The sequence below is a fragment of the Martes martes genome (genome assembly GCF_963455335.1).
Source record: "Martes martes genome assembly, chromosome: 6".
Classification (NCBI taxonomy): domain Eukaryota; kingdom Metazoa; phylum Chordata; class Mammalia; order Carnivora; family Mustelidae; genus Martes; species Martes martes.
The window spans coordinates 83,082,006-83,106,569 of NC_137893.1; the positions used below are offsets into that span (position 1 = coordinate 83,082,006).

A 24,564-nucleotide genomic window follows, 5' to 3' on the forward strand; every position below is an offset into this window, starting at 1 on the left:
CTCAGTGAGTTAAGCCTCTGCCTTCGGCTCAGGTCATGATCTCAGGGTCCTGGGATCGAGCCCCGCATCAGGCTCTCTGCTCAGCAGGGAGCCTGCTTCCCCCTCTCTCTCTCTGCCTAAAAAACAAAAACAAACAAAAAAACAGCATCTTGACTGCCCAGAACAGAGCCTCTTTTTTCCTGTGGGGCCACAGGGTCACTTTGAGCCTGGGCATGCCCTTCCCATTCTACTGTCTATAACTCACAGTTCCAGAACCCTAATAGTCTGCCTTCTTAAGTTCCTGGCTAATTTATATTCAAGACCTCCTGAATCCTCAAATCCAACCAAGTAGGACCCCCACAAAGCCAAGTATAAATTTGGAATGTAAGAGGACTCATAGACTTTTATGTTCTGGTTTCAAACAAGGGAGGAGCCATGGCAGGAATGAAAGGCAGTTCCCTTGGAAACATTGCTGTAAAGCTTCTGGCTCCTCCTTTGATCTGATTTGGCCCAACTCTAGTCAGGTGCCTCTGGAGTTCCTCAGCTCACTTAGCCTGGGAGCTTATTGGTGATCCAACTTCAAGGGGCACTAAAGCCAGCATCTCCCCAGCAGGCTCGCCTTTACCAGCAGAGGTAAGGACATGCTCTGAAGACATGGCCTGCTCGGTATATTCTGTGCCAAGCACTCCACGACCACAGGGACACAATGACCAGAACATAGTTCCTCTCATGGTGTTTTTATACTTGTGGGGAAAACAGATCTATGAATAGGCCAGGTCACTCAGGAAACCCAAAAGGATAGAGCAGCCAGTTTTTACTATGAGGAGAGTTCACAAGAGGATTCTAGAAGTGATACATGAACCAAGTCGTGAAGAATGAGTACTAGTTGTCTTGGATCCGAACATGCAGGGAGGAGGTATTTCAGACCAATTAACTATGAGCAAAGATGCAAATGTGAAATAATCAGGGAAGATGGGGTGATGGGGTAATGCAGAGATGAAGCCAGAGTGAGGAAGGACCCTTCTACCTCAAAGGTGTTTGCTCTCATTTATATAAACCATTGGGAGCCTGAAAGGGTTTTATGCAGGAGAATGACATGATCAAACCTGAAACTTGTATTTCTTTGGCAGCAGGGAGGGCAGCAGACTTGAAAGGGGAAGGACCAGGGACAAAGAGTTCAGCTAAGGGGTCACTGCAGTAGATGTAGCAAGAAACAAAGGCACTGGTGGAACGGATGGCCATGCCCCAGAGTTGTGCTTGTTTAGGATGGGAGCTGTGTAAGACATTTCCAGCTGGACAGCTGAGTAGATGGAGTCAAAAAGGCAATGGGACGCAAGAGGAGCTCCATTTGGAGTAGTGTTAGTTTGAGCCTGAACAAGGCCTTCCAGATGGTGATGTCTAAGGGCTCTTGGTTATATGGGATCTAGAGTTCTGGGGATGGAGCTGGGAAGCTGGTCACTTTGATGACCTCACCACAAAAAATGGGAGCTGAAGCCACGGTGTTGGGGAGATCACTGAGATCACATGAGTAAAAAGAGGGCAAAGGCATTGCTTGGATGATTACTAGCATTTAAGTGGTGGCGAGGGAAAGAAGTCGGGTAAGAACAGAGTTTTTTGCAGGTTTTTTGAAGTTAACAGGATGCATGCAACAGGTTGATCAAGTAAGATGAGGGCTGAAAGGGCGCCTGGGTGACTCAGTCGGCTAAGCATCTGCCTTTGGCTCAGGTCCTGATCCCAGGGTCATAGGATCGAACCCCACAGTGGGGCTCCCTGCTCAGCGGGAAGCCTGCTTCTGCCTCTGCCTCTGCCACTCTTCCCTCTGCTCTCCTCTCTCAAATACATAAAATCTAAAAAAACAAAACCCACAATGAGGGCTGAAGGGAAGCCAATGGCTACGACAGGGTATGCATGACCAGAGGAATGACGATGAAAATGAATAGTATGCTTTATACCTGGGATAATGAAAACATGTTTCACATTAAGGACAGAAATTAGATGAGGTGAATTGGAAGAGGGAAATGAGGAAGTAAAAAAGACCCCAGAGTGTTCCTTCCAAAGTAACAACTCCATGCCTCTTCCGTAGCACAAGACCAAACCTACCCGCCTCCAAAATCCTGGGCTGTATCACCTCTACAAGTCACTGCAACTAAAAACTTCTGGAAGCTTCCCTCAGCTTCCCTAACAACTCTAGGTCAGCTTCACAGTACTGCTACACCGTGGTGCTACGTGCTGTTAAGCCACTTGGTGGGAATTCTCCAACTGCTGTGCAGTTCAGGACCATGATAGGCTCCCCAGTGCCTCCCAGAGTGCCCAGCACTGTGCTCTGTGCGTGATGGATGCTTCAGTATGATTTGGGCTGAAAGTATGCCTGAAAATGCATCATGGCGGTTGTTTTTAGGTCAGTGTTGGCTTTCACAGGTCATTCCAGGGAAATGTAAACTACCTTGCAAAGGAAACTACCATTCACTGCATCCTTTGAGTTCAAGAAAAAAATACCATTTGAGGCTACACACAGAGGCCTAGGAGAGACAAACAGGAGAGAGTGAAACCCGAATACGCCTTCCATGTACGCTATTCAGAGAGAAAGCATTAGCAGTTGATGGCAGAGGACTCCTATTACGCCATACAGATGAGCTTGGAACCTGCGACCTGCTATTCAGGGCCTGAATATTAATCCCAAAGGAACTCATCCGTAGCTTACTTTTGAAAGTAATTCTAGAAAGAAACAGGTACTGGGGGGCACCTGGCTGGCTCAGTCAGGTGACGCTTGATCTCAGGGTCGTGAGTTCAAGCCCAATGTTGGGTGTGGAACCTACTTTGAAAAAATTAAAAAAGAAAAACAGGTACTGAAGAAAATCCTGATGCACCCCTGAATCAAGAGGAGACTGGGTGACATCAGTATGCAGTTTCACTTCTGTGGGCAGCATGGTTCGATTCTTATTTCCTAACACCCCATTAAGAGAGTAGGAAGCAGAACTATCTGCGAGGAGGACTAATACCAAACCAATGGTTTCCAACATATTTCTTGAAATTCTTACGTTTTGCAAAGACAACATACGTTCTGATACATTCAGCTTCCTCCTGCCCGCACTTCAGACCCTGGACGGCCTTCGCTCTTCTTGCCTCTTTCTGAGGCTCCTCTCCCTAACCCAGAGAAGGGGCTAATAAGGGGACCCCACAGGACTCCTGCTCTGGTGGACCCAGAGGGCTCAGCGGAAGTCCCATCCTGAGAGCCTGTGAGGTTCCTGGTCAACTCCAGGCTGGGTAAACAGCTGTACGAATGTCCACCAACTGAGAGCACTTGTCGGCAGAAGCCCCCTTAACCCTGCTGCAGGGGGAGAGCCCACTGCCCCGCAAGCCTGAGCCGGGTGGGAAGAACACATGCAGCCAACAGAAGATGGGTCTCTTTGTACAAACCAACTCAGAAGACTCCTTCTTAGGGAAAAAACCAGGCCCCAGCCTTCCTGAGACAGAAAAGCATGTTGCCTAAACATGATGATGAAGTGTTCCAAAGGTACACAAATGGGTTCAAAGAAGCTACCAGCACTCTGGTCCCTTTCAGTTACAGCCACATTTGCTTTTTTTTTTTTCTTTTAAGATTTTATCTATTTGAGATAAAATAAAAGACAAGTGGGGTTGGGGGGGAGGCGGTAGGGCAGAGGGAGAGGGAGAAGCAGGCTCCCCACTGAGCAGAGAGCCCAATGTGGGGCTCGATCCCAGGACCCTGAGATCATGACCTGAGCTGAAGGCAGATGCTTAACTGACTGAGCCACCCAGGCGCCCCCACCTTTGCTTTAAAACACATCATATTCACACTGTTTTCACACTGTTTATTCAGAAATCTAAAATGTGGGCATTTCCCCCTAAAACAAATCATCCCCTGCCACTCCCCACGCACAGACTATCACCACTCCTGTGAACTTTTCTCTACCGTGCTTACCACACATACTTGCAAAACACCTGGGGGTCAAAACCTCAACTATTTGGTAATACAACGGAACTACAAAGTGACACAAAAGAATCTCATTTACTTCCTTTTCACTAGCAGACCATGAATGAAAGATTAAGGGGCAAACGTTACCTTCATCCAAAGTTAATACTTCCCTAATATTCTCTTTTTTCTTCCTCTAAGACATTAAAACCCAAAGCAGTTTCATTTACTACTATAACTCTGATATCCCATTTTTCGTTTCTGAATGGCTCAGCCAGGACATACTTTCAAGTTGATCTTATCCTCAAGACTGGTGGAAAGCAGCCTCCCAGCTACAGCTTGGCTATGACGCTTTGCAACAGGCAAAATCACCACACAGGTGCAAATGATGCTTTCAGAGTTATCAACAATTTTAAAATAATGCATGAATATGGAGCCTCCACATTTTTCTGATGCAGCAAAATTCCTCTTAAGGTGGTGGCAGCTGTGAAAGAAAAGGCACTTTGTGCTAAAATTCCGAGGGTCTCTCCTGAGAATGCCACAGCAGAGGCCTGGTCAGCCCAGGCTGCAGGCTACCCTTTAGGGTAGACAGGAGCATCCCCCAGGAAGGCATCTGCAAAGGAAATATCTATAATCATGATTCCAAGGCAAAATGGTTACTTAAATTGGAGAGGACAAGTACATAGACCAAGAGAAGACAAAGCACAGTTGCACCAAGGACTGGGGAGTGAACTTTACAGGAATTGGTAGACTGGCTCTGCACTTTCTACTGGGCCGGTTCCTTCGCTTCCAAGGAGGTTCTGGAGACCAAGCAGGAGCAGCACCTTAGCCAAGAGAGTTCCAGGCCTGCTGCCTCAGCCTGGACTCTCCCCGCTGTGTTCCCAGGACCAGAGTGAGTTCCTGCTGGCAGCACCTGTGGCTACTGCTGGTCCACGACAACATCCGTCTGAGGGATTTTCTGATCCAGCCATGAAGAGACAGGAAGGGTTTGCCACATGACCTGGCAGTCCTTGGCAAAAAGCCCAGTGGCTCAGGTCTTCTGAGATCAACAACAGATCACACTAGTATCCCCCATCAACATTCAGAAGAGCAGCACGAGTGTTTTAGACAGGCAGGAGGAGAGAAATCGATGGACTGAGGGTCTTTATCCTAGTACCATAAGTAAAGTGCACCATGAATGGAGGCTAACAGGAGCCACTCGCCCCAGGCCGAGGTACGGGGAGAAACCACCATCACCACCCACTCAGAGGATGGTGGATCATTTCCTTCAGCCAGAATGCTGGCTGCTGAGGCTTTCGTTATTGCTTTATTTCCTTAGTACTATGGAACTTTTAGCTGTAAAGGAAAAAGAAATACTTGGTGGGCTTGGCAGAAAGCACGTCTGTCATAAAATCACAGAAATTGGCTGATAGTCAATAAGTCTATGTTACAATCTCAGTAATGTTTGATGATGGCTGTTGTTTCTTCTTCATTCTGATGAATTTAGGAAAAAAAGTTTTTCAAAACCTCTATCAAATTGGCTCAGGAGGCTTCTAAAGAAGCAGTACAGTTGTTATGGCCGATGTGGTAGAAATGGTTGTCTCTGTTCTACAGGTTTCCAGTGTATTATGGAAGAGAATCCACTTACTGTCACATTCAGGAGAGTTTACCATGACACACTGGGGGGTTCCATAAACTTCTTGGAAACTCTTTCAAAAGAGTATGTGAGAGGAAAACCGTGATGATGTTCCAAGAACTCCGCTCCACTGAGAATTCTGTTTCAAGGATACTATTTGGCTGCTTTCATGTAGGAAGGTATTGCCCCCCGAGCTGTCAGGCCCTCAAAGCGCTTGTATGTGTAATTGATGAAGACCCAGTCTTTGTTCTTGTAGTCAGTCTCAGGGTGATTACTGGTAGCCACTGGGAAAGAAACAGATGTGAGAGTTGATTCACTATCTTACCCCTAGGGACTACTCAATACCGAGGACATGACATTGGGAAGAAGGGAACCACAGTTTCTACTTGGGAAAAATTGTTTTTCAATCTGTGAATCTTCTACATTTGCTTATCTATGTTCTTTGAACCTCCTATTTTTCACAAATATTTTTAAAGTTTTACTTCCCCATTTCTGTCACTTCAGGTTACCTAACCTTTAATTTAATAAAGAAAAACAAAAGAAAAAAAACCTTATGATTTCCCCACCCCATCCAGCAGCTGAGCATGGGAGTCTGTATTCATTCTCCGTTGAATAGGGCACCACTGCCACCCAGCACCAGCACTAGAAAACACTTAAAAAGAACGTGAAGAACTAAAATTCCTCTGGCTAACCTATAAACACAACCCTCAGACTGAGGGGCAATAATGTGCTTATAATGCAGCAGGAGGCACTGGTGGTGATGTTACCTGTTGGCTTAAGAATATCAGATTCTGGAAACTCATCAAAGTTTGAGGTATCATCAATGCTTTTGATTTCAATAGATATTGCAGCAGGTCGCTCTCTGCCAAGAACAGACATGACAAAGATTACTATGGTTAGTAACCATGTGGATCACAGCTAATTAAGTCTTTCTCCACAGAGCCCCCTGGCCTGACATGGGGAGACTATCCACTGGCAGGCAGCAGCTATTTTCTCTGAAAAGCTTCTGACACTGAGCAACCATGCCACCTGGTCACATCCAGACAAAATGAGAAAACAGAACTAACAATGATCCATAGCTGGAAAGAAAGACAAAAATCATGAGAAAAATTAAAATCCAAAGTTAATGCACTGCCCTCATGACTATAAAAAGGGGAACTAACCCTTTGGGCACTCCCTCAGGTGGGGTTCTGCCCTTCTACTGGAGGTGCTAACAAAGAAAGGGTTAAAAACGTGGCAAAAAGGAGCCAAAGGTAAAACTCTGAGTAATGCAAATCGGAACTCAATCATGGAAAAGAGGACAATGTCTTCACCTTTGGTTTGGCAACTGCCCAATGCCAAATGCCAGGTGAGAAGGGCTGCTGCAGGCCACCCTCCGCAGCCCTCCACAGCCCCGGCAGTAGCCAGCTCACTCTTCCTCCACACGCCCCTTCTGACTCCAGCTTCCTGTGGCCAGGGACAGCCCTGCTGGCAGCTCCCAACACTACAGAAGTTGGTGTGTTCTAGGTAAGAGCAAGGGCAACACACTTCTTAGGTGATCCCTTCACCATGGAACCCAAATGTCACTTCACTCAGGAAATAACTGCTGGCTTCACCATATCCCCTGGCACATAGCTGATGGGAAGCCCCAGCTCTCAATCCTCACCACAAAGGAAAATCAAGAGAAGACCCTGAGTTTCTAAGAAGCCCTCTTCCCTTACCTGGTTTGCCAATAATGGTGCTTCTAAATTAGTATGAAGCAAATTACAGCCTTTCTGAAATAATCCTGAAAGTTTTTATATGGATATACCTGATATGTTCCCAGTCAACGCCTTCAAAAAAAGAATTACTTTTGATTTCCTCAACTCCAGGGGCTCCAATTCTATGTTCCCACTCACAGCAGAACCTGGAAAAGACAGAAGCCTTTCAGCACACCTCACGTAGTCTCTTTGGAAAAAGAAAAGGAATAACCTCCCCACCCCTCCACCTTTTTTTAAAGAGAGAAATGGGAGAGAGTAGGCACAGACCCGGGTAATAATTTAAGTTTAAAAAAAAAAAAAATGAATTCACTGATGTCAAAAAACCTGGATGGGAGGTGGGGGAGATGTTCTCTGACTAATACCTCAAAATTAGATCCTTGGCTTTCTCAGAGATAGGAACTTCTGGAGGAAAAGTCAAAGTTTCTTTCCAGTTCATCACCTTCTTATATGTCTCTTGAGGGGTCTCAGAACAGAAAGGTGGGTAGCCTGTAATAAAAAAGGGACTTCGGAGCTTTGACACTCCAGAACTTTGAATCTGACGAAGAGCATTCTCCTTAATATGATTCTATACATCTTTAACCCTCCACATAACCTCTTCCGTGACTTCCATTCATTCCAGAAAACATCTAAACTAATTTTTCATTTTCCCCTCAAACTCCTAAGCCCAAAGTGAATTTGTGCTTCTTGTGCCACAAGGGAAGCAGCTAACAGCTGAAGCTGAAAAAGGAAAGGAGGACAAGCACAGCACTGCACGTGTGCACACTGTGCTCCAAAAAGAAATTAAAGGATGAAACAACATCACTGAGAAACGACCTTGTTCTAGGAATATCCTTATATAGGTAAAGTGCTAAACAAGTTGAATAGGAAAAAAGCATAGGTTTTAAAGTTGACCATCATGCCTCTTCTTGAGAACAACAGACAGGGGGATAAATACTCTCAGACCATATTACTTGGCATGGCCTCCACGCAGATCATATCCACTTCCACAGGCATCCATCCAAAGTTCCCAAAGACAGCGCAGCCAGAAGCCATACTAGTCAGCCGCCGACTCACGCACTCGGGACTGCCATGGACACACTTCCTCTCCTCATGCTCTCGGGCATATGGCCACCCGCCCGGCCACAGTGTCCCCTAAATACACAGACACACCATACCAATAAGAGGGAGAGAGATCAGAGGGTTCCATGCTCTGAAGGCTTAGAGAGAGGGAGGGATCAGCAAGAAAGTAAAGAGTACATGAGGCCAACGCCCAGTTAAAGTTCTCGCATACAATGAAGTGGAACAAATGCTAGAGACTGAAAGAGCTGCTAGGAGAGGATGAAAAAGGGGAAGAAGAACAGGATAAATGAACAACAAAGCAACCACAAGGTGCCAGGAAGCCAGACACTAAAGTTGACTATTTGAAGGCCACAAGCTTTCTACCTACGAGACTTCACGTTAAAATAGAAGAGGGAAAAAGTGCTTAGATCACCCCCAACTGAAACAGTCTATTATCAATATGGGACTCTTTCCTGGCTTTACAGAAAAAGTCCTTTGAAAGCATGCAACTTACCGATGAGCATCTCATACATGATCACCCCAAGCGACCACCAATCACAGAGCTTGTTGTACCCGGTCTGCATGAACACCTCAGGAGCAATGTAGTCAGGAGTGCCTACAGTGGAGAAGGCCTGAAACATGTACCATACATCAGGGGGGCCCCGCAGGCAGGAGGGTGCCCAGAGTCCTGTTCTAGAGACCAAAGGTTCCAAGCACCACCTACAGCTACCCACAAACTAACTGGGCAGGTTACCCCATAGCTTCACGGCAAGACTGATTTGCCAGAGCACTTCCAAAACGAACAATAACGCTTGGTCAGGGAGGCAAGAGACCCTTCCTAAATACAGCCAAAGCCCATGGTCCATCAGGACAGAGGTATCCATCTTAACAACTTGTACCATGATTTACTGAGCTCCCAGTAAGTGAGTGCCTGGCTCCATACTTCTTGTATACTTCGGAGCCTATTTCATCCTGACACAACTTAGCAAAGGACTTTACCAGCAGATAAAAAAAAATCTGACGCCCAAAACAGCTCTGTTCATGGGCTCAGGACTAATTAAGTGGCAGAACCCAGTTTGAAAATGAAATACCTTGTCTAAATCATCCCTTTTTCTGTTATAAATATTCCTTGATTTGGCAAAGTCAGAAAGGGAAGCTTTATTATTACAAGTTATTCATATCCTATAGGTTAGAAATTTATGTCTATTTACCAAACGTACTCATTTATATAAACAGTACTTAGGGGAATCTTTTCTAAATTCAAGTAATCTACTCTCAAATACCAGGAATACAATACTCAAAGCCTGCCAGTGTGCTCAGCATTTAGGGGTTTATCACATAGAAGGCTCTAATCGAAGCACTTTGACATTACAGAATTTCTAACATAAAAAATAACACCTGGGGCACCTGGGTGGCTCAGTGGGTTAAAGCCTCTGCCTTCGGCTCAGGTCATGATCCCAGAATCCTGGGATCGAGCCCCGCATCGGGCTCTCTGCTCAGTGGGGAGCCTGCTTCCTCCTCTCTCTCTCTGCCTGCCTCTCTGCCTACTTGTGATCTCTCTCTCTGTCAAATAAATAAAATCTTTTAAAAAAAAATAATAACACCTGTGTTGTCTTTTGAAAATGTTTATTACAGAATGTTGCAAACACACAGGAAAAAAAAAAACAGCATACAACACACGTGTACCTATTGCCCATATTAAAGAGAGGTTAATCATCTGCCATATTTGTTGTAGATCAGTTGTTTTTTTTTTAAAGACAAAAAAACTATAGGAACAATTAAAACCATAGTCCCTTCCTCCTTCCCCACTGAAGTCAAAACCACCCTGAAGTTGCTGTGTTATGCTTGTATGAAGATTTGCATAAATGACATAATATTACTTCCTGAATATTTCCATTTTTAATAAAGGGTTTCACTTGGTACTCGTTAGTCTACAATGCTACAACTTGTGTTGACTCAACATAATGATTTTGCCATTTATTCAGGTAGTTCTGGTTCATCCATTTCACTGCTATACACATACTCCATTATACAAATGTCATGATGTTTTGTTTTTTATCCATTCTCCTGTGGCTTCCAATGTCTCACTATGACAACACCTGAATAAACACTCCTGCGACCCCTCTTGGCCACTAGAGCAAGAATTTCTCTAAAGGATCTACCAGGGGGAGTATCACTGGGTCTTGCATTATGAACATCTTCCAACTGTCCTCCAAAGTGTTTATACCTATTTAAACACCCGCTGTGGGGATGAGCTCCTGGTGTTCCGTATCTCACCAACACCTGGCTCTGTCAGACTTTTTAATTTTTGCCAATCTGATGAATATGAAATGGGATCTTGCTGTTTTAATTTATATTTCCTTTATTTCTAGCAAGGTTGATCATGTATTCATTCACTGATTAGCCAGTCAGGTCTTTTTTCTCTGAATTCCAGTTCAGATCCTTTGCCCATTCGTTTTTTAGTTGCATTATCTTTTTTCTTATTGTTCGCAGGAATTCTCTATGAATCCAGGGCATTAATCCTGATTCAGGACATAATCCTTTACATATTGGAAATAACTTCTCCCAGTGTGAGGATTATCATTTTTATTATGGTTTTTAAGTGCTGTAATATATGATATATACCAAAAAATGTGTAATTATCAAGTTATGAAGCATAATAATGAATAACCATGAGTTCAACTAAAGAAATGAATCATTACTAATGTCATTAGAACTAAACATGCACTCCTCTCTCTCCCATCCTCCTGCCTTTCCTAACCCCTATGGTTCAATTTTGTTTATCATTCCTCTGCTTTTAAAAAGATATTTAATTTTGCCCCACATCTGTTTTAAATGAGATCTTAGCTTTATTTTGGGACTTTGCAATTTGGGATCATTCTACATGCAGTCTTCTGCTCCTTGATCTTTTCTTCTCAACATTTTGTTCCTGAAATTGATCCATGATGTTCCACGTAGCTGTAGATCAATTCCTTTCACTGCTGTAAAGTATTCTACCCCGCAGTGTAACCATTTTCTGTCAGTGGGACACAGGGTTATTTCCAGTTTTTTGTTATTACAAAAATGTAATAAACATTCTTATACATGGCTCCTGGTTCACAAGCACAAATTTTTTCAGACCATATGACTATGGGTAGAATCGCTGGGTTGTAGGGTATGTACATGAGCTATAACATAATTCCAAAGTAGTGGGACCATATATGGCTTATCATTTGTTTATGTCTTTCCATATATAAAGGGGTTTTTTTCTTTAAAGTAAAATCAAATTTTCCTTTATGATTTGTACTTCCTGTATCTTAATGTTTTTTAAAAATCCTTCCTTACTCCCAGATCACCCTTTCAAGATCACCCTATACTTTCCTCTAAAGTTTTAAAATTTTTAAAGGTTTTTTTTAAGTTTTTTTTATTTTATTATTTTTATTTTTCCATCTACAACTTATTTTTGTATATACTATAAAGTAGGAATCCATTTTTTCCATAATACAAGTATCAATTGTTATTTTTAAAGCTTTAAAGTCTGAGACATGGACTGTGCTCTCCAAGAAGTATATATTCATTCTAATCATAAAGGTTAAGAAACTACAGAAACCCCTCAATTTAGAAATTAGATTTATTCCAGCAAAGCTGAATGTTAAGTAGATCTTATTTGTTAAAAAAAATTTCTATTATAAAACCAGAGACTGGGGCACCTGGCTGGCTCAGTCAGTAAAGCATGCAACTCCTGATCTTGGGGTTGTGAGTTGAAGCCCCATACTGGGCACAGAAATTACTTTACATAAATAAATAAATAAATAAATAAGCACTGTGGCCAAAGGTTAACTCTTGGCTTGCTTTAAAAATTTTTTTAAAAATCAGGATTCCTTACCTTTTGTTAGCTTCCAAAACACAGGTAAATATCAGTTTCCCAATAATGCAGGAGCTATTATTTGAGAAACAGTATCTTCAGTGGAGAGTCTCAACCTTTACTGTACAGTAAAATCACCCAGAGCCCTTTCAAAAAATCAGATACCCAGATTATATACCCCAAACCAACTGAATCTATCTCTGGGAGTAGGACCCAGGCATCGATAGGTTCTAAAGCCCCACAGGTGATTCTGATGTGCAGCCAAGGTTAAGATTTACTACTCAATGGAGAGATGTGATAGACGCATCTGACCGATTTTTTCCTGACATTTCCTCAATAAGCTTTGTAAACAGTTTTTTCGACCACATATAGAATTCAGACACTTAAAGAGTATCAGAGTCCCTAAGGAAAGGAGACTCTGATGTGTCTGACTATACCAAGCTTAAGTATCTCCAAGTTCATGTGAGAAAAAGATACCCACGATGAATTTCAGTTACTACATCTCCAGAAGTGTTTGGTTTAAGATAATGCCTCTTCCAGGGCTCAGGCTGACTAAAAAAATCATTATACTCAAAGCACAGTCTGGTATGAGGCCCACTGATGGGCTTAAAAAATGCAAGCCTTTCTTTTGATGCTTTCTTAAACAACCTTATAGGCATCCATTTCCAATAGGACCAGACAGCTACTTCCCAGTGACCTACTCACCGAGTTATTAAAGATACTACAGAGAACTCTAGTTTAGTATTTGACTAGGAAGTCTGACTGAAATACAGTATTTGGCAAACCCACCAAGTTACTACTGCATACACTAACAAGCAGAAGTGCCACCATTTCTAGATGATACACATACATCACCATCACTCTGAACTAGCCATCGTCTTCCATGGCTGCTGTTCTTGCTTTCTACACCCAATTGTTAGCTTAGCTTTACCGTCATTTATTTAATCCACTATGGGTTTCTAGCAAAACCTAAATATGTGGTGATATACATTTCTATTATCTCTGGTCTATAATTTTCCAATAACTAGACACTGGGACATACAGATTATACTTCAGATATAAACCAATGAATCAGAATAAGTCTGCCTAGAAAGCATATTTCACTGGTGAATTTGTACTATTTAAATAACTTCCAACGTATCATCAAGGTAAATGCAGTAATGATAATTATTTTTAGGCTTGTAGGGCATAATGTTATATGTACATACTTAAATACTTATAAAGTTAAAAGCACTTTCCTTAAATTTCTCTCCAATTTTTATCACCAAGTTCTCTTTTCCACCACACAGGAGGAAAGGGTGGGGCAGGTGAACTGAAGTCTTGACTTGCACAAGTGAATCAAAATTTTAAAAGTTTGAGAACCACTGCCTTAAAGCTCTGGGTAAGGTGTCTGTAACTAAGTTTCATCTTGAGAGACCTCCAGTTTAAATATATCTCCTTTACAATACCATAAAAATGGGGAACAGGCAGAAAAGGAAGGAAAGGGGTTGTCATCAAAGTAAAGGATCAGAATGAAGTCCTCCATTAAAACATCACAACCAGGGGCACCTGGGTGGCTCAGTGGGTTAAAGCCTCTGCCTTCAGCTCAGGTCACGGTCCCAGGGTCCTGGGATCGAGCCCCGCATTGGGCTATCTGCTCAGCAGGGAGCCTGCTTCCCCCTCTCTCTCTCTGTCTGCCTCTCTGCCTACTTGTGATCTCTGTCAAATAAATAAATAAAATCTTTTAAAAAAAAAATCACAACCAAAACAACCTAATATTATCTTCCCTCTTTCCAAAGATTACCTTTGGTGCCAATGGCAGTGTGACAGTGTTCTATTAAGGTAATCTTAAAAGCAAGGAATAGATATGCTGTAAACACTTGTTGAATGCAAATTCATGTACCTATTTTTTAAATTTATTCATACTCAGTTTGTAGCATTTAAGAAGCCACAGATATTACTTACTAGCTGACGTCTATTTCTTTTCCAGGTTTCTGCTTTCCTTTTGGAATTCATGTTCTGGAAAGCTAAAAGCAAAGAGAACAAGTCCCAATCAAAGTTTAGACATGTATGTTTACTACTTTTTTAGGCTCTGGTTCAAGCCCCATGAGATCTTAAAGTCTTGCCTTTCTGCCCATACATTAGTAATTCTAGATAACATACTTCCCAGCAAGTCTGTAAACCCAAATCAAAGGCATGAAAGCATTAGCTCAAGAATCACAAAGTCATGTGGGTCATGTGGCCAGAAAAGATACAGTCATTCATCAGAATTACAGGACTACAGTTTCATCAGCAGCAAAAGTCCCAAATTGGACCTAAGACATTGATAATTTCTCAAAATTACCATCAAGTAATTTCCATGAGTAATAACTGGTCCATAATCAGAGACTTCAGAATTAAAATACATTTTTGGTATAAGTTACTCCAGGATGAACTGTAATTATACTACATAGTTTCAATGGTTTCACAGTGCTGGAGTGAAAATAACACTTACAAAGATCAATTTTTTTCTGCCATGACAGAAAGAAGCACGTAGGATAAATCTAATCTGGAGTTGGTCCCAAGACTTGTTCCTCTACTTCTGCTTGCCTGCCCTATATTCATCTCCAGTAACCTCAGCAGAGTTCCTAAGACGGCTCTTTTCAATATCTGCCTCAATATATCTGGTAGCACTCATCTTGCCTCATCATACAATAAAAACCATAGGCACACCTGGAAGGATACTTTTATTCTCTAGACTCATGCTGTGAGAATCTCCTAATCCATCCTGCATATTTTGGTTACCAAGGGAACAGCTCTTCCAGGCCCAGGTAAGGGATAAAAAGGCTAACACCACTGTTTACACTTACTGAAATCACTGGGGAGGCTGTGGTTCAGATTCCTATAAAATTCTGTCCTGTGTGCTTTTTTCAGTCCTGTGCAAAGGCCAAAGTCAGAAAGCTTCACATGGCCCTGTGGGGAAGAAGAAACAAGGTAATGGATGAACATTCAGGAATGGAGAACAGACATTATACTCTCAGGCCCCTTCCAGTATCCATTACAGATCCAGAGTATGTTCTCTTTTTTTAATTTGTTTATAGGGAAAAATAAATAAATAATCAAATTTTAAAAGATCCTATTATACTAAATACTACTAATGAAAGTATTTCAATTTTTACATATTATCTTTTTATCTGAACCCTCCAAGGCATTTGAATATACTTCCACTTTTTTTTTTTTTTAAGATTTTATTTATTCATTTGACAGAGAGAGCACAAGCAAGGTGAGCAGGAGGCAGAAGGAGAGGGAGAAGCAGACTCCTCAGTGAGCAGAGAGCCCCACATGGAGCTCGACCCCAGGACCCTGGGATCATGACCCGAGCCAAAGGCAGACGCTTAACTGACTGAGCCACCCAGACTCCCCCCACCTTTTTTTTAAAGTAGGCTCCATACTCAGCATGAGCTCAATGTGGAGCTTGCACTCAAGACCCGAGCTGAGATCAAGAGTCAGAATCTTAACCAAATGAACCACCTAGGTGCCCCCTCTTTTATTACTTCTTAAACTCATTCACTCAGATAGTCCTGTGTTTCTACATGGTTTTCAAAATCACCATTTTTAATGTCTACATAATATTGAAATGACTGAGGGGGTGCCTTCAGCTCAGGTCATGATCCCAGCATTCCGGGATCCAGCCCCATGTCCCTGCTCAGCCGGGCATCTGCTTCTCCCTCCCCCTGCTCTTGTACTCACATGCTCTCTCTCTCTTCCTCCCTCTCAAATAAAATCTTTAAAAAAAAATTCAAATGACTTAGCACATCATTTTTTACCTAACCATCGTCCCAATTCTGGATACTTATTCCATTTCGAATTCTTCACTCTCATATAATGTGGATTATAAGGACCCCTGTGATAGAGTCTGTGTTCCCAACCCTAACCATACAAGGTACAGAGGATAGTCTCAATAAATGATTGTGAAATAATGAGTAAATGAACAAATTTTTGTTCATGTAACTTTGCCTCTTAAATTGTTTATGATACAGCCCAAGAAATAAATTATTCCAAAGACAGAGAACCAATATTATTGCATAGTTCCTGACAAATGTTGCTATACTGTATTTTAATCTTAAGTGTCTGGCTTTATCAGTCTCGTCAAGGAACACTTACACCTCCTCTGAGCCAGGCCTCATGTTTTAAATGTGTCGTCTCATTTATAACTCTTAAGCCACACTTCAATGACTCAGATTCATTAAATAGCTTGCTGGTGAAATGGCAGAACCAAAGCCAGAAATCAATTCAAGTTCCTTTTCTCCAGACCAGGATCACCTACCCTCTCCAACCCCCTGATCTCATCTGGAAAATGGAAATAATAGTATCTTCCTGGCAGGAATGATGAGAATTAATGCATGTAAGGCTCCTAACCTAGTGCCTGGCACATAAGCAGTCCTGAGGAAGAGGCAGGTGTTCTTGGGGTGATGAAATTTCAAGTAGATAAGGAAGTAAAGCCAAAATACAGGAGGAAATCCTCATGCTCAGGGATCCACACTGTTCAAGATCGCACAATTAGAAGTGGTGTGGCCAAGGTTTAAGTCCCAGTGACTTCAACGTCTGTGGTCTTTCCATACCACATTCAGGACATCCTTAGGCCTTAACATATAAACTTCTCAGGATAGAGAAGGAGGCTACAGAAGCACTGCTCAGATGGGTGAGGTTTTATATTGTTTCGTTTTATAGAAATCCCATTAGGTTTGGCTGTGTGTGTGTGTGTGTGTATACACACACGTGCACGCACAACAAAGTAAACAGCCAAACGAAGACAGCTTTGAGCTTGCTAACCTGGCATCATTTTTTTCAGATCTGCAAATAACTTGTTGTACAAGTCAAGGAACAGAGTTTAATTCCAGTTCTCAAAACTAGACTTCACCTGGACACCTCTAAGAAAGGAATGTGTCTTAAAAAGCAGTACCTGAAGCAAATGCTATTCAAGCCTACATTCTCAGGGAATTCTGTAGCTATTCTAAGTATGCAGCAGGAACTCAAAACATCTAATTTCACTTCTAGAATCTGTATAGCTGAACACCTAAATAAGCTTGCTTGTAAGAACATTTTTCTACAAGTCTGGGCTAGCATCTTGTAGACAGCGAATGTGCACCTAAAAGGGCTCCTGACTTCTCCTCAGCCACACTGAGGCCCCAAGTTCTTTGCCTTCAAGATGTTTGCTGGACCTCCACATAGACTATGGGGTTCAACTAAGTCTGCACTAAGACACCCAGAGTACAGGACCAGGGCATCTGAACCCAACCACATAAAGTAGGGCCACTGCTCTATTAAAAGTATATCTGAACATAATGACATAGAAAATTAATTTTATATACATTAACATTTTAAAAACAGAATACCAAGCTACTTTTAGGATATTAACTGTATATAAATTATAAACACAAAGAGAAGAGGTACTGAAGATACTGTACCAAAATAGTAGCTATCTTCAAATGATGAGGTTATAGGTATTTTTCTTCTTTATAACTCTTTATACTGTTCAAATTTTCTACTATGTATACACATTATTCTTATGAAGAAAAAAGCTACTAACCAGAAATTATTTGGTAAATCTCTTGCCACCTCGAAATAGAAAGATAAAAAAAATTTTTTTAAGATTTTATTTATTTGACAGACAGAGATCACAAGTAGGCAGAGAGGCAGGCAGAGAGAGAGGGGGAAGCAGGCTCCCCACGGAGCAGAGAGCCCGATGCGGGGCTCGACACCAGGACCTTGGGATCATGACCCAAGCTGAAGGCAGAGGCTTTAACCCACTGAGCCACCCAGGCGTCCTGAAAGATAAAATTTTTTTAAAGAAAATTTACCAAAAGCTCAGGTTTCTCCAAGATCACAAGCAAATTATCAAAAGGCAGCACTGAGCTGGCTCAGTCAGTGGAGCATGTGACTCTAGATCTCAAGGTTGTGAGTTCGAACCCCACGGTGGGTGTAGAGATTACCTAAATAAATACAACTTTTTAAAAAATGGCAATAAAGAAAAATACCCTAAGAATTAAATTCACTGTTCTATGTAAAAGAAAAGTTCAGCCCAGACAACAATTCTATGTAACAGAACATAACATCCTAAAATTTTATAGCTGGAAGGGACTCTGGAGCTTCTCTGGATCAATACATTCACTTTACAGATACATGAGGTCTGGACAGTGGGGAGACTTGCCAAGGAGCAGCCAACAATCTAGCAGCACAGGGATTCTCTTCTTATTTGCTCTGAGTTTAAGAACCAAGCAAGTGAACTCATTTCCATCTCTAAAGAAAAATACAACAAGAATAGTACAGAGGTTGAGCATGACTCTTCTTTAAGCAGAGGGCAAATGATCTGGAACCTGAACTTTGGGATGGACTGCTGTTGTTGTTTTTGTTTGCCTTACTTCCTGTTTCTTGGCTGGGTTCCTCAACTAATAAGGTTGCCCAACAGAGGGGTTCACAATAGGTGATGCATTAGTAGAGTTAATTATATGCTAGGAAAAGATGACTATCTTTGGCTTTATTATAAAATAAGCTTCTAAATCAATTTTCCTCTTAATCATTTTCAAAAAGGTCCTTTATTATTAAGAAGAATGTTCAATCAAATTATAGAGTCATACACCTTTCAGAGAAGGGAAGTAACAGCAAACTTACCTGTAAAAAAAAAGAGAGAGAGAGAGAGAAGAATATACAAGGCAGTTCCTGGCTCCCTTACTACAATTACAAGTGGTACAGGTGTGAAAGCAGAGACTGCTCAGATGAGGAAACACATATCGAGCACGCTACTTTCCTAGCACAGTACCTTGCTGTCCAGGAGAAGGTTGTCTGGCTTGATGTCTCTGTGGATGAATCCAAGTTGGTGAATGGAATCTATGGCTAATACTGTTTCTGCTATATAAAACTGAGTCTCCTCTTCTGTCAGGGTATCCTTCTTCATTAATAGGGTCATCATGTCCCCTGGAAACAAGAAGACACAAGCCACCATACACACACACACACACACACACACAATACATGAGTAAGTGCCAGTTTTCAGATAGGTCTTCCCTATCTGCCTACATAAGGCAGTGCTAAACAGGCCTCTTCTGTGTTCCAGAAACTGACCCCACACTGCCATTATGGGTGGAAATGGGAAGTAATCTCTAACACTTAAAGGTAAAATTCACAGCCACAGAAAGCAAAATGCTTTTAACCTAATCTGATGCTGACCACTGAGCAGTGATTTCCACCACACTTAGGAGAGAAAAAGGATATTTCTTTCTCTTTCTCTTCCACACACACACACAATCTGCTTAGGGTAATTTTTTGAACTTGGGGGGAAAATTGCTTTATTTTTCACTTTGCCTGCGAACTTCTCTATCCCTAGAACCAAATGGCATTTCCACATAGGTTATACTGCCCCTGTTGTAGACAGAGGCCAAAATGCCAAACAAAAACTAAATATATGAGGAGGCAGAAAACAAGTTCTCCAGTCTCTACCTACAAAACACTTGAACATAAACAAATAAAAAGATGGGATTTAGGTAGCAGAGCGTAAGTCAACAAAAGCTAAAAAGGAACTGAAAATGCTATCTCCTGGGATATGTAATGGCTGCCTCCCCAAGTACAGAGTGAACACCTCCCAAGATCAGTGGAGTTTTTTCTCCAGTGTTTTATTATAGGTAGTTAAATATACACCAATATGCTTTATGCAACTTTTATGACACAATTATCAGTATTCTAGCAGTTAAAAGGTAAACTCCCTAGTTTTCTGCAAAGTCAAAATTTAACTATTTCTGCTTAATACCAGCAACATAAAATGCCAAAAAAACGATTCTGATCCTAACTCAATGGTCAGACAAAAGCAAAGCAAAGAAAATATGTATAAGAAGTTTAAAGCTAAGAGAAACAGGAAAGATTCAGTTTAGATTCCATATAAAGCCATTTATGGTCAGAAAACAGGAAAAAGAGAAAGAAACCTCTGATTTTAATAGAGCATCATTCTGGTTTGTTTTTTTTTTAAATTTCATTTATAACTTTGGGGGATTTTTTTTATATTTCTGGAAAAAAGGGGATATTTTAACACTCAGGCAAAAATCAAACCATTTATTAAAACGCTCTCTTTTTTTGACCCAAGACTTAAAAAACAGGATTCTCTAATCACTCCTGGCAGCTACATATTCAATCTGGAGGCACACCAGAGACATGGGGGTGGTGCACTCAGGCCAGCTCTAGGGTAGCTGTGTGGCCTTAGCGCTATGGCCCAGGAGAGTAGCCGGTGGCCTCACCTGTGCGAGTCTGCCCAGATGATCAGAGAGCTCAAGGCAGATGGTCTATGGCTCTGCAGGCCAGCTCCACCGAGTGCAAAGGGCAGGGTCCAGGAGACATGAGGAGCTATGGAAGATGGAGCATGTAAGGCTCAAGGAGACACTTGTCGAGGGGCTGGGGACTGAGCCGGTTCTTATTCCTATTTAAGAACTGGCATCTAAATGTTCAAAAGTTTCTCCTCATTCTAGCAGACTCTTTCCTAACTTGCATTTTAACTGTTCGTTAAAAATTGATGACCCTAGATCTAAAGAAAGGTTATCACAGGATAAAAATATTATGCCACAGTTGTATTTGCTTTGTTATAGAACCAAAAAGAGAAAAAGTTTTCTTTTTTTTCCCCCACCAGGGTTTGCTCACAGCTCATCTGCTCACTTGCAAACAGACTGTGTTCCCCAGAACAGACGGTATGTTCTGTTATGGGTTCACTTTGGAGCAGTCTTAGGAGATACACATGCTGAGTTACGTAAAACTTGAAATCTCAGAAATGAGAAACTGTTTCTCGCTACTAATATAGGTAATGAGAAAGTCACTCCTTATTAATACAAGTTACAGAAAAAGAAACAAAAAAGTTGAAGCAAAGAATGTAATAGCTTCAATTTGGTCACCTGGGTAATTGATTATACATGATTCCCACTGACAGGAGAGCAGGCAGAGTCCCTATTTTATTCCTATATATTGAAAAAGAAAAAGAAAAGAAAGAAATGTCCATCTGAAATCATGAGAATGAATGAGAAGGTTACTTTTATGGCACTAAGAATTGTAGAAAGGCACCCCAGCACAAGACAGGTTACTGACCTCCTTTACAGACCTAAAAAAGATACAGAAAGCAACTTTGTGAGCACGGTTAAAAGTAGAAAGGAGGGTTAATTGACGTGAGAGAGAGAGAAACCACAGAACAAAAAGGAAAAATGACCTTTCATCGTCAAGTAATTACCTCCAGGCAGGAACTCCATGATTAGGTAGAGGTTTAGCTTATCCTGAAAACTATAGAACATTTTCACAACCCACAAACTGTCTGCCTCCACTAGAATGTCACGCTCCGCACGAATGTGGCCAACCTGGAGGTATACGCATTTGATTAATGACAAGCCTTGCTCTGCTTTATTCGACTGTATATTTGTTTAAACAATTTAAATACTGTTTGAGTATTAAATTGTGATGACGTAAAAGATCTAATTTGTGCTCAGGCAAACGTATGAACTCAAAACGAAAAACATTTGACTTGAAGGTATTCAGTCATGAACACCTGAGTGATGAAAGGCTTAAAAAAATAACACAATGAATGGCTGTAATGCAAACGGCAACTTTCGCAGTGCTAGAAATTGAACCTCTGATTAGTTAAAACTACCATTCTTTGGCACAGCTTTTTGTCCCGATAACCTTTTAAGACAAAAAGAAGTCCCCGAGATGAGACTCTCTAAACAAGTCTTGCCTTGGGTGTGCAAGGTTATCTGCAAGGACAGCGCCCTGGTTGACAGTTCTAGAACACTACTCCACACCATTCGGGTCACTGCTGCACACAGAGTAAGTGCTCAGTTCTTATTAAATTGAATATAAGAACAACTAAGAGAAGTTACGGATTCAAATTTCTGGTATTTCCAGTTTTCTGCTCTTATAAACTATCTAGCGAAGGAGATCAAGTTGCCAAAAATTTGGGAGAACTGGCAGAATTACTTCATTACAATAACATTTTATTATCAAATTTACCTTATCTACTTTAAATATAGAATAGTAATCAAAACACTGCTGCATGTTATCAAATCCCAACCCCTCCTTACATAAGTGTCATAAGATGCAAAGCTGGGTTCATCCATGTCTATGTTTATTAAGACCCAGTCCAATCCTTGAGTAGAGGTTTTGCTCTTAACACACGCTGCAGGGCTTGAGTTCTCCTCTATGTTTGGAGGTGAAGATGTACTAAAGCTCACAAACTGGCCCTTCTGTGGCAAACTCAACCCCTGGTTGTTGTTTCATTTGCTATGATGTTCTATATGCTTGCTTGTTTTATCGGAATCTCTTTAGCAAAGTCAGGCACTCGCTCTTCCAGTTGGACGCAGCTCCCAGCCCTCTCCCATCTTACACATAAGCTGCCTTATTCTTTCTGCAGGCCTCAGGGCACTTGAGTTTACAGATTTCGGTTCCAAGGCTCTACCAAAATTGTTTAGGAACTTTTTAAATAGTTTCAATGTTGCAGAAAATTTCCATTTTGTACATCTCTACTTAGGGTAAGAGAGTGGGAAAATGGAAGAAAAGGGTGGTAAGGAACAGTGTTAGGAAATCAGGAAGAAACTGAGTAAGGGTAGATGCTTTTCCTCAGCTTTCATACAGAAGCCAAGTTTTGGGAAACAGTAATGTCACCTGCTCGACTGCAGCTGAGGCCAGGCCCCGGGCATTAGCGGACATGAAGACCATACAAGTCAAACTCCACCTGCCTCTGCTCTCCTGGCTGCGGAGGCCTTTACTTGTCGCAGGGAGCCAAAGATAAGAGGAGGGACTACTACCACTCATCAGTCACCCTTGAGGGCAGAATGGTGACTGCCACAGTCTCTGTTTGCCAAGGGGAAAGCTCTAGGTCTCCTGTGCATACCTTGCCCTTCTCTCCTGGGGCTGAAACAGCAGCTAGGAACCTCAAGAGTAGATTGGAGTAAGGTAAATAGAGAGTCAGGGAGGGAAGAACCAGAAGTGCAACTCACATCAGAGGCTCCCTTTCCCTGTTTTGTAAATATTTAATGGGGTAGGGAGCTATATGCTAGCTGCTCCCCTAAGTGCTAGAAAAGCAAAGATAAAAGTACGTATTTTGCATGTATTGCATGGAGCACTGGGCGTGATGCAAAAACAATGAATACTGTTACACTGAAAAGGAATTTTTAAAAAAAAAAGTGTGTATTTTGTCCCATCCTAATATGATATTGGCATCACAACTGGAGGTTTTCCTTTGCAATGTAAGAGAAACATGAAAAAAAAAATAGCTAAATGCTGGTCTCTTATCCTCTAAAATTTATTATCCTTAAAAATTTCCACCCTATGGATCAGGATAACAACCTGAACTCTCAGTGAGTAGCTTTAATTCCTGTTCAGTTTAGTAAAAGCAAACAACAAACTTTTCCTATAGATAAGGCACCTCTACCTACAAAAAATGAGGCTCTGAATCTAAACTTTGTCAGCCCCACCCAAAAGTGATGGATCTGCACTGGTCTACTTCCTGTCACACCCGACACAAACTATACTTTAGGATGGCTGATCCAGGCAGCGTGTGGGGCCAGAGACTTTAACTGGACCACCCTGAGATCAAACCTACAGAGTCCAGCAGCATGGTGAGCTAATAATTCAGTTAATGCATTGTTTAAAATCCTATTCTCAGAGAAAGCCCCTCTACTCTCATGTAGGAGAACTTTAGAAAATGATTTTGAAGAAGGAACAATACTCAAAAAACTATTTTTACACCCTATGCTTGGATTGTCCTCTGTGACCCTGCTGGGCAACAGGCACACGCCATGAAGGACCAATAAGGGAAAGTCCTCATGCACACTTCTTTTTATAATGTGATTCTGAACACTAATTGTTTGATGAAGAAATGTTTTAAGCCTTCGTTTAAAAAAACTACAGGAAATAGGTCTTGTAAAAATAAACTTTACTTACAAAATACAAAATACACTGACTAATCAATACAGTTTTACATTTCATTTTTCAAGACTAACCAAAACTCTTTCACTGCCTATACCCATTCCACACACTAATTTTAGATAATACATAAACAGGGCTGTTGAGCGTTCTGAATGAAGCCAGCATTAGCATAAGCTAGGATGTCTGAAGGTTCACTTCCAGGGTATTTGATACTCTCAACCAAAATTCCTGTGACTCTAAGCTTATGGGTAGTGTATGAAAATTGAAGAGAAAATAAAAACTCCAAATAGTGACTGGAACTTAAAAGGCAGAGAAGCCTCAACGATCATGTCTCAAGAGGCAGAAGGGACCGGCTGCAGAGCTGCTCTCCATCCCTGCTCTTGCACTCTACACCCAGAGCTCTCCTTGCCACAGGGTCTCTCTTTGCCCTCCTGGAGCATCTGATCCTTTACAGGACATATGCAGGCATCACCCACTACAATCTGTTCTTAAGCAAACCACTCAATGAAAT

The 24,564-nt window shown here is 41.7% G+C and overlaps 1 protein-coding gene across 2 annotated transcripts in view; it reads right to left on the reverse strand.

Moving 5' to 3' along the window:
* Window positions 1-3,790: 3,790 nt before the first annotated feature.
* Window positions 3,791-24,564, reverse strand: part of STK38 (serine/threonine kinase 38) — a 41,505-nt gene continuing 20,731 nt past the window's right edge. For both annotated transcript variants that reach the window (XM_080805602.1, XM_080805603.1), the window contains 9 exons: window positions 21,364-21,487; window positions 18,925-19,079; window positions 14,975-15,077; window positions 14,091-14,152; window positions 8,817-8,934; window positions 7,627-7,750; window positions 7,315-7,410; window positions 6,293-6,387; window positions 3,791-5,809 (listed from right to left, as the gene is read on the reverse strand). In XM_080805602.1, coding sequence (XP_080661728.1) covers window positions 5,679-5,809; window positions 6,293-6,387; window positions 7,315-7,410; window positions 7,627-7,750; window positions 8,817-8,934; window positions 14,091-14,152; window positions 14,975-15,077; window positions 18,925-19,079; window positions 21,364-21,487 — 1,008 coding nt within the window. In that variant the 3' untranslated portion in view covers window positions 3,791-5,678. The remainder of the gene's footprint in view (window positions 5,810-6,292; window positions 6,388-7,314; window positions 7,411-7,626; window positions 7,751-8,816; window positions 8,935-14,090; window positions 14,153-14,974; window positions 15,078-18,924; window positions 19,080-21,363; window positions 21,488-24,564) is intronic.